Below are 9,984 nucleotides of genomic sequence, written 5' to 3' on the forward strand. Positions count from 1 at the left end.
TCTGACTCTGGAGGACTCTGGTTCAGGTTCCAGACCCAGGACCTGAAAGCGGCTTGCTTTCTCACTTTCTCTCTCTCTCTCTCTCTCGTGAGTGCACCTGCCCTGTAACAAATTAAGAGAAAATATAATAATAATGATAAATAAAAATTTTAAGCGTGTTTCCCGTGTTGCTCTGACGGGACATTTTCTATTTATCTATCGTTACGTTCACTAACTTTGTTTTCTACCATCGCCACTCTTCTATTAAGCCCCTCCAGTGGTTTTTCTTTTTTTACTTTCAAATATTGTATCTTTCCATTCTAGAATCTAAATTGGGTTAGTTTTAAAGTTTCTGTTTATCTGCTTATGTTTCCTATAATTTTCTTTTTTATGAGCATATTTTCCTTTACATTTTTAAAAAGAATTATTTATTCATGTTTAAAAGTTATTCATTCGTTTATTTTAATTTGACTAGAGAGAGAAAGAGGGCAAGGGAGAAAGCAAGCCAGCAGGCCCAGGACTTGAACTGCGGTGGGCCATGTGGGTTGAGGACTTTTTCTCCCTTTACCTGGACGTGGACCCTGTTCCTCGTCCTGCCTTTCCCCGCATCAGGACAGGTCCCAGATTGCCCGCAGCGGTGCACGCCGCAGCATTGGCTGCTGTTTGCTGCCCACTGGCCTACCTCGACGCTCCTAGCAGCAAAGTTTCTGAGCAAGTGGGAACAGGGGAAAAGCTTGTCTTCTACCCGACTCTCCAATCCTGCATGCATGAAAATGTCATAATCTCAGTGGGGCAAAATAGGGGAGGCTTTGCCTGCTACGATTGTCCCCAGCAGGGAAATGGGCATGTTACGAGACCCTTCAGATGCATGGCTCTCGGGATGGAGGAGGTGAATGTCCATTACCAGAGCAGGCCAACAGTGGTGCCCAGGACACAGATCCATCACAAGGACAGAGCACGCACACGGACCCCTCGCAAAATGACCCATCTCAATCTGCTCTTTTAACCGTAAAAGGAAAATCCACCCCGCATTGACTACCCTCCTGAACCACGGCCGCAGGTTGCTCTTACAGGCTGCCCCCGGCCTCGCTTCCAGCTGCTGGCTTTGTCTGCCGTCCACCCTCCCCTCAGTGTGTACCATCCCGCGAAATTACTTCCCGAATCTGACCCAAAGGTTAGGGGTCAGATGAGGGGTAGCTCACATAACCCTCTCATCTCCACCGCAGCATTGTTCTACCGGACAGGGAACAGCAGAGGCTGGCACCTTTACCTGCAACCAGACCTGTGTGGTCAGCTCTGCCAGTGGCCGGGGCCAGTTCTGCTCCGCTCAGACAGGGATCTACTTGGTCTGCAGTTCCAACACTTCCAATGTCTGTCCCTAACTGGGCAGGAACCTGCACTCGGGCCCCACTCACCCCACAGGTCAACATAGTCTCAGGAAATGAGATGCTAGAGGCTCCCTTGGTAGCCAGAGCCCGGATGAAGCGAGCCATTCCCTTTATTCCTCTTTTAATAGGGCTAGGAATTTCTGCAGGAATCGGAACTGGAATTAGAGGTATAGTGGCTTCTTCCTAGCAGTGCCCCCAACTCAGCAAGGAGATGGCAGAGGGGTTTGAGAAAATAGCTGAAACTAAGAAGACCCTCGAAGATCAACTTGATTCCAATTCCTTGGCAGTAGTACTGCAAAACAGACACGGCTGGGCCTTCTGACCGCTAACAGGTAGCTCGCTCTGTTTCTGGGAGAGGTATGTTGCTTCTACACCAACCAATCTGGTGTAGTCTGGGACGGCCCAGCAACTCATGGACTGGCCTCCAGACATGACAGGCCTCAGCGGATTTCTGAGCAGGATGGAATGGACGCGGGGCATGGGCCCCTCCTAGGACCCTTAGCAGTCATCCCTCTATCACTAGCACTCATGTGTTCTCAGTCTCACCACCTGGCTCATAGCCTCCCCCCTGAGGCCACTTGTCCCTTCCCCGGAGGGCTAGACTTATCATCCACCTGCTTGATGAGCCTCCTTCACTATGACTAATTGAGGAGGCTCAAGAGGGGGAATGATATGCAGTGACCAGAGTTACCAAGCTGATAACCGCCTGTGGCCCCGCAGGCTAGCTGCCCCTCCCAAACTATGGAGCAACCCGAAACCCTGAGAGAGACAGACTTCCCACTTCTTGCCTCTCAGCCCCTTCCGTATTAGGACAGATTCTGAGCCCCTTCCTCAATGGGACACTCCTAGCATGACGAGACTCCCCGTGCCCAAACTCCCCCATAAAAGACTGTGTCCAACTCTAAGAGGGACCAGAGATTCAGAATGTTAACTCCTCCATGCCCACCGACGTAATAAACAGTTCTCCTAATCTCTCTGAGTGCTGTTTTTCATTTCTTGGCGTCCGGTTTTCTACAACATGATAATGCACAGTAAAAGTCAATTTTAAATAGTGCAAATGTGCCAGGAGGCAGTGCCCTCCCACCCTGATCTCCCAGGGCCCACTGGCTCAGGAGACTTCTTTTTCTCATGGTGGTGAGTTATTCCTAAGTCAGACAGCAGGTGGCATGCAACCCAGAGCATTAGGAAAGGGGAAGCGGTGGAGAGTTACTTCATCCTTTCCAGTAACTTCCCCTCCTCCCCACCGGGGCCTTCTCCAACCCCACCTTCTATTCCCTGGCCTGCGCCAAGCCCTCTCTCAGGTCACACATGTCCAGTTCCAGATCCCAGGTCCCAGAGTCTGGGAACTATCTCTGGAAAAGCCCTCACTCCGCAAGCTGCCCAGGCATGATGTGAGTATGGCCCACAGAGAGCCTGGAGGAGGAGGCGAGGGGCGGGGGACAGGGGAGGCAGGACACACACACAGCAGTGTATACACACGGACGGTTAATCCCGAGGGAGCTGGGATTTGCCTGTGGCCTTTAGCAGCCTCCCCTGGGAGCGGCCAGGCTCAGTGCTCTGATCCAGGGAACACATTTTGTCCCCACTTGTACCACCACTGCCACCTCCAGTCCCAGGTGGGACTGGGATTTGTGGAATAGGAAGCAGCTGCCTAGTTTGGGTGAGACTCTCCAGGGAGATAAGGGTGATGTCTTCAGAGGTGGAGGCTGCAGGGGCAGGGTGAGGGAGCGGCCATAAAGGCTAAGGCCACAGTCGCTGGCCCCTGCCTTTGCATGGCCTCTCAGTCCCTCAGCATAACCCGCCCTCACTGCAAGTGTATCTATGGGCCTCCGGCCATAGCCGTGGGCTCATCTTGCCTCTCCCGCTCACAGGTGGTGGCTGCTCCTCTGGGGAGCCCTCCAGGCTTGCCCCACACAAACCTCTGTCCTCTTGGCCCAGCAGCTACCTCAGCAGCTGACATCCCCCAAGTACCCAGAACCGTATCTCAAAGGCCAAGAGAGCACCACTGACATCGAGGCTCCAGAAGGCTTTGCCGTGAGGCTCATCTTCCGGGACTTCGACCTGGAGCCATCCCAGGACTGTGAACAGGACTTTGTCACAGTGAGCTGGCAGGGAGGAGGGCTCCTGCAGGGCCTCTGGGGGGAGAGGCTCCCTGGGGCAGTGGGAGGTGGCTCTGCTCTGAATCCCCCATCTAGACAAGGGATGAAGAGCCCAGTGAGTGGGGCTGGGGCCCAGCTCAGCCAGAGGCAATGGCCTGCCCGGGGCCCGGCCTCCACTGGTGACCTGCCTGTGGCCACCATCTGAGCCCCACAGAGCAAAGAGGGCAACAGGCCTTGGTTTTTGTTTTGTTTTGTTTTTATTTGTGTACTTATTTATTAATTTATTTTAATTTGACCAGAGAGAGACACACAGGGAGAGAGAAAGAAGGTGAGAAAACAAGCCACCAGGTCCAAAACTCGAACCGTGGTTGGCCATATGGGAGTGTCCAGCACCTTAACCACCATGCCACCTGCTGGTTCCCTTTTGTGTTTTGTTTTCTAATTTTGCTTGAGGGCACGTGTACTCACCAGAGAGAGGCCGGGAAGTAAGAAAGCACACGCATACCCCCCTTGGGGGAAGGTCACGCCATCCCTTCTCTTCCATTTCTCCCTCCTTTGAGGATTCTGGACACCTACACACATGTGCCCAACATGTCTTTCAAATCGGGTCCAGGACTCAAACCGCACAGCCACGTGGGATCCAGGGACCTTAACCACCGCGCCACCAGCTGGGGTCCTGCCCACAGTGCTGCAAATCTATAACAAGCCAAGGACTCACACATCGGTCATTAAAAACATATCATCACATATTGAGCTCCTGCTCTGTCGGGGTAGGAAGGTGCGCATAAATAATAATGATTGAGTAACCATCGGAGCTTACCTTAGAGGGGCTCCCGCAAGACATCTTAGGACAAGGGTGCTATTAAGAATAAGGACGTTTTTTAAAAAAGAATTATTTATTTAACTTAGTATTAGTATTAGTGTTGTTATTTTTAATTTGACCAGACAGAGACAGAAGAGAGAGAGGGAAATGAGAAAGCAAGCTGCCAGGTCTGAGATTTGAACTATGGTTGGCCATGTGGGAGTCCAGTACCTTTACCACCACGCCACCTGCCAGCCCAAGGACATATTTTAAATAGTATTTTATACTTTTTGTTGTTTAAAATTTTATTTATATCAAAATAGTACATGCATATAGTTTTTTTTTTTTAATTATAGTATTATAAGGCTCGTAATGAAGTGCAACAGTCTCCAACCTGCTCCTTCTCACCCCTGACTGCTGCTCCCCAGGGACAATCATTTCCAATTTATGTAGCTGTTTCATCTGGTATTTACCTTCATATTTATAAATACACTTATTCTATTTTTTCTATTTCATTGTTACATATTTTCTGTTAACTTCCAACTCTAGAAGGGGAAGACTAGCTTTATCTGTCTTAGACCTTGGCCACCCATATTTCCCCCTTTCCAGCCTCCCCATCTTCTAATATTATCATCTCTAATTAAAAATCTGTATTTGTTGGGACCAGCGTTGTGGTGCACTCCCACATGGCCGACTGTGGTTCAAGTCCCGGACCTGGTGACTTGAACTCATGCTGGATGTGCATGCCTGAGTGCCCAGAATCCCTGGAGGAGAAGGGTGGAGAAGGGATTCCAGTGTGGCCATATCCCTGAGAGATGATTTCTCACTTTCTCTCTCTCTCTCTGGCAAGGCACACACCCTATAGCAAAAATCTCTCCCCCCAAAATCTGGTTTTGGTATTTACATTAGTATGGCTGTGAAACAGTCACATCTGCGCTCATGGTGTGCAAAAACTGTATTTCCTGTCTTCTCCAACTTTTGGTTTCCTAGGAGTCAATATTTACATGGAGTTCTTGGGGGGGGCTTGTTTATTTTTGTTTTGATTTTGGTTTGCTTAGTTTACTAGATTCTCAGCCTTCCCCAGAAACCCTCAGGCACAAGTTTCAATCGGTCAGTCTTCTTTTTTATTATAACATCACGTCTAAAGCTCTCGGTTTGTTTCTCCACTCTGAGTCCTTTGCTCTCCCGGCCTTCCCACCTCCTAGGACTTCCCTTCTCCCTCTGAGGATTTCGTTTCCCTGCCTTGCACTGGACATGAACCTCATATCTCTCTCTTTCTTGGTTTTCTGCCTCATTTTTGAGCAATCTACCACAAGCCGTGTTGCTCTTAGATCATAGAAAGTTATTCTGTTTCGTTGTTTTTTTCTGTTTTTTAAGAGAGATTTTTGCTATAGGCCATGTGCATTCACCGAGAGACAGAGAGAGGCAGAAAGCAAGAAATCACCCCCCCAGGGGATGGCCTTTCTCCTTCACCTCCATTCTCTTCTCGGCATCTTGGGCATACACGCACACATGCCCGGTGTGAGTTTTAAGCCACCAGGTCCAGGACTCGAACTGCAGTCAACTACATGGGAGTCCAGCTACATAACCATTACACCATCTGCTGGTCCCAGATCACAGAAAGTGTTAATTCCAGCCTAACTCTTCCCTTTCTATTGAAGGAGTTCAAGTTCAGGAGTTGGATTCTTCCTTCCCCTCTGCTCCCAGGGCAAGTCAGGTACACACCTCAAGTGCAGAATGCAGCACACTGTTCGTTTTTACACCGTCGGTGTCCTCAGCCTGACTCTGCGCTCCTCAGTAGCAGAACTGGGCCTTAGTCATTCCTGCATCCGCAGTGACTCACATGTGTCTCACACAAGATCCATACATGAGCGTTGAAGGGATAAGTGAAAGAATGGGTAAATCCGAGCTCACCGTATGTGCAGAACACACAGCAGGATGGACTGTGAGTGACGAGTGTTGGGGATCATCCTTGCCACCACTCCTAGAGCAAATATTGGAGAACGTGTAGGGTGAGATGCTGTCCTGGCTGGAAGAACGCACAAACCGTTTTGCAGAAGAAACTGACCTCTTTGGTGAATCAGAGACTCCCTGGGTTACCCGGGAAGTGAGAAGCGAAGTCTAGAATGAAACCAGGTCTCGTCCTCCTCAGTCATGTGATCATTCTTCTTTGCTAGTTGGAGTCTATTTTATTTACTATTCTTGAGAAAGGGTAATACGAAAACTGTAGGGTTTTACAAGGAAGGAGGTGTATCAAGGAAACGTTCCTCTACCCAATGCTCCTTCTGTAAGAGGCAGGCCTTTTAAATGCAGGAGTTATGTTTGTTGATGTTTGAAGGAAAAGATCGATCTCAGGACATTTCCAAGCAAGGCTTTAGGTGTAACTGAGAAACTTCGTATCAACTTTTACCCAATTAATGTGATCATGTGGAGATGGGCTGGATGGAGTCTTAAAAGAATCTGAGACTTGGGGACAATGAGGGAATAGCAAGAACAGGCTACGTGGAGCAATACAAAAGTCCGAAATAAAACCAGTCAAGCAGGGAGCTCTGTGTCCAGGGTAGGGACCGGGCAAGAAAAACAGGCCTGGGCCCTCCCTCTAGTCTGCTCCCCAGCTCGGACTGAGCAGCCCACAGGAAGGGATTTGAGCAGGGGTGAGGCAAAGGACTGCTTTAGAAACTTAATTAGCCCAGCCTGTGTCGTGGCAGTTAAGGTGACTGGATCCCACATGGACAACTGCGTGATTCATGGTCGGACCTGGTGACCTGAGAAACGTGCCAGGCATGTGTGCATTTGTGGCCCAAATCCCACAGAGAGGGAGAAGGGGTTGCAGTGCGATCATTTTCCCTGGGAGGTGCTTTCTCCTTTCCCTCTCTCTCTCTTCAGTAAGCGCACAGGCCCTCTAGCAAATTAAAAGGAAAAAAAAAAACTTACTAAATTAAGCAAAACATCCGGCATATCCACACTGTGCACATTCTGTGTCCTAAGAGTCCCACACACTGTGAGGACTTTGTTCTAAGTTCACGGAGTAAGAGGAAGGGCACCCCCAAAGAAGAGGAGAACGGGAAGGGCGGGTACCTCAGGGGCTCCTCTTGGCCGAGTCTATATGATGTCAGATATTTCCCACAGAACGTTCCTCGGAGCAGTGGAAGATAACGGGGCAGGACCAGAGCAGGGAGAGGCTGCACGGAGGGACTTTTGTCAGTGTGCGAAGTTGTGGTGTCCCAGGCGCCGTGCTGCACACTGGTCACTCAGGGGTGAGCAGGACAGATGCAGAGCCCACCCTACTAGAACTTACAACCCCACGAATCCTTGTGGGAACCCTGGAGTTGCCAAGAAGCTTCCTGGGAAAGGAAAATATCATGATGAACTTTAGGAGATAATTACGGTAGGCTAAAGAGATGTTCTAGTTTGTGGTCTTGTCTGGAAGAAACTCAAGAGTCAGGAACAGAACAGGAAGCTGCTTAAAGAAGGCTCCACTGGGACCAGCAGTTGGTGTAATGGCTACGTTGCTGGACTCCCATGAAGTCAACTGCGGTTTGAGTCCCGGACCCAGTGGCTTAAATTCACGCTGGGTGCGTGTGCGTGCGTGCCCAAGATCCCGAGAAGAGAAGGGAGGAGAAGGGATTGTAGCGTGGCCATCCCCCCTGGGGGGTGATTTCTCACTTTTTGTCTCTCTGTCTCTCTTTCTGGCAAGAGCACAAGCTCTATAGCAAAAACCTCTCCAAAAAGAAAAAAAAAAAAAGAAGGCTCCGCAGGGCAGTTTCTGAGTGCAGGGGTGTGCAGACTTTCCAGACGAGGCTGGAGTCACGCCCAGGGCTGACCCTGTGACCACCAGTGGCGCAGACCCAGCCCCACACCACTGCTCCCCGTTTCCTCCCTCTTCCAGATCTCGGCCCACGGGATAGAGCCAAGCCGGTTCTGTGGCCAGCAGGAGCCCCCTCTGGGCAGCCCTCCTGGTCACAGGGAGTTCGTGTCCTCAGGGAGGACTCTGCGGCTGACCTTCCATGCACACAGCTCCTCCAAGGACAAGAGCACCCCCCTCCACAAGGGCTTCTTGGCCCTCTACCAGGCCGTGGGTGAGTGTCCCCTGGGGGTGCAGCAGGGAGCCTCTGCCCTGGTCATGTCTCCAGGTAGCCTGAAGCACACATGAGAGAGAAAGAGCAAAGCAGAGACGCAGAGAGAGAGGCGAGCACCCTCACAGGGTCCGGTCACTTTTCCTCCTGTCTTCCCTCCAGTCAGCTCTTGGACCCGGTGTGCTTCCGGCTGACCGGGCCAGGGATTCAACCACAGTTGCCGCATGGGACTCAGCTCCTCTCGGGCAGGTCCTTCCCGCTGCAGCACAGAGCCAGCCCAGTGAGCATTTATCCTGAGGGTGAATTCTTAGACATGGAAATGCAAGGTTAGAAATATTTGCATTTTCAGTCTTGATATTGCTAAGCTTCCCTTCAAAAAGGTTTTGCTAATTTACACTCCCGCTAACCATGTGTGGAAGTGCCTCACTCCCACACCCTACTCGCCATGGTTATTTTCGAACCCTTCAAGTATGGACAATCTGATCAGTGAAAACTAGTTCAAACGTCTTTAAAAACATTATGCATTGGGGCCAGCAGGTGGCATGGTGGCTAAGGTGCTGGAATTCCCACATGGCCAACTGTGGTTCGAGTCCCGGACCTGGCAGCTTGCTCTCTCTCTCTCTCTCTCTCTCTCTCTCTCTCTCGCTGTCTTTCTCTGGCAAAACTCATGTGAAAAACTAATAAATTAATAAGTTAATAAATAAAATAATTCATTAAAAAAAAGCACTACGCAGGTCAAACTGGTATTGCCCTGGGCCAGCATCGGCTGCTAGGTTGCTGGTTTGCAAGTCCATTCTGGGGCCCCATGGCTGCTGTTCCCCCACAGCTGTGAACTGTAGCCAGCCCATCGGCAAGGCCAGCGGCAGCTCGGAGGCTGTCGGCACACCTGCAGATGACCCCTCTGAGACCCAGAACCACTGCCAAGAACCCTATTACCAGACGGTACCAGCAGGTAAGTCCCCGCCTTCTGAGGAATAGCTGGCTTCCATCCGCCTCCCCCCCAGCCAGGCCTGCAGCCCTCTGAGCAACTACTCTTCACCTCTTCCCAGTCTGAGCCTGTTTCTTGACTTCCCTTCATTGTGCTCCTCAGGGACACTCACCTGCACAGACCGGGGAACCCGGAAGGACAGACAGGATGGGGAGCAGGCACCTCGGTGTGAGCCTGGTGAGTAGTTACCATCCAGAGCTGTTCCCAGCAGGCCTCGGCTCTAACAGGCCTACGGGGCACGGGGTTAAAGAAAAGCCTTAGAATAGGATGGGGAGATGAAGCAGGTCAGGAAGGAGATGGAATCAAGGCATAGCTGTGGTAGCACAGACACAGCTGCACAATACTGGAGCCATATGGGAGGACCCCAGGTTCAGATCCCAGGTCAACTGAACTTGCCAGTGCACTGGTTGGAGGGAGAAAGGGGGATCATAGCATGGCAAGACCCATCAAAGGTCCTGGTTCCTGTCCCTGTCTTTCTCTTAAGAAATAAGTGGACCAGCAGATGGTGTAATGGTTATGTTACTGGACTCCCACGTAGTCCACTGTGGTTCAAGTCCCAGACCCAGCAGCTTAAAACACTCTTAAAACACACATGTATGTGCGTGCCCAAGATCCTGAGAGAAGAATGAAGGAGAAGGGATTGCAGCATGGC

The 9,984-nt window shown here is 50.7% G+C and overlaps 1 protein-coding gene across 1 annotated transcript in view; it reads left to right on the plus strand.

The window, feature by feature from the left end:
- The first annotated feature begins 2,616 nt into the window (after positions 1-2,616).
- C1RL (complement C1r subcomponent like) overlaps positions 2,617-9,984 on the plus strand; it is a 12,723-nt gene continuing 5,355 nt past the window's right edge. Inside the window, exons 1-5 of the mRNA XM_014585136.2 lie at positions 2,617-2,758; positions 3,239-3,467; positions 8,158-8,347; positions 9,171-9,296; positions 9,435-9,509. Of these exons, the coding sequence (XP_014440622.1) occupies positions 2,676-2,758; positions 3,239-3,467; positions 8,158-8,347; positions 9,171-9,296; positions 9,435-9,509 (703 nt within the window). The 5' untranslated portion in view covers positions 2,617-2,675. The remainder of the gene's footprint in view (positions 2,759-3,238; positions 3,468-8,157; positions 8,348-9,170; positions 9,297-9,434; positions 9,510-9,984) is intronic.

This window comes from Tupaia chinensis, unplaced genomic scaffold, assembly GCF_000334495.1.
Source record: "Tupaia chinensis unplaced genomic scaffold, TupChi_1.0 Scaffold149011_1, whole genome shotgun sequence".
In the NCBI taxonomy this organism is placed as follows: Eukaryota; Metazoa; Chordata; class Mammalia; order Scandentia; family Tupaiidae; genus Tupaia; species Tupaia belangeri.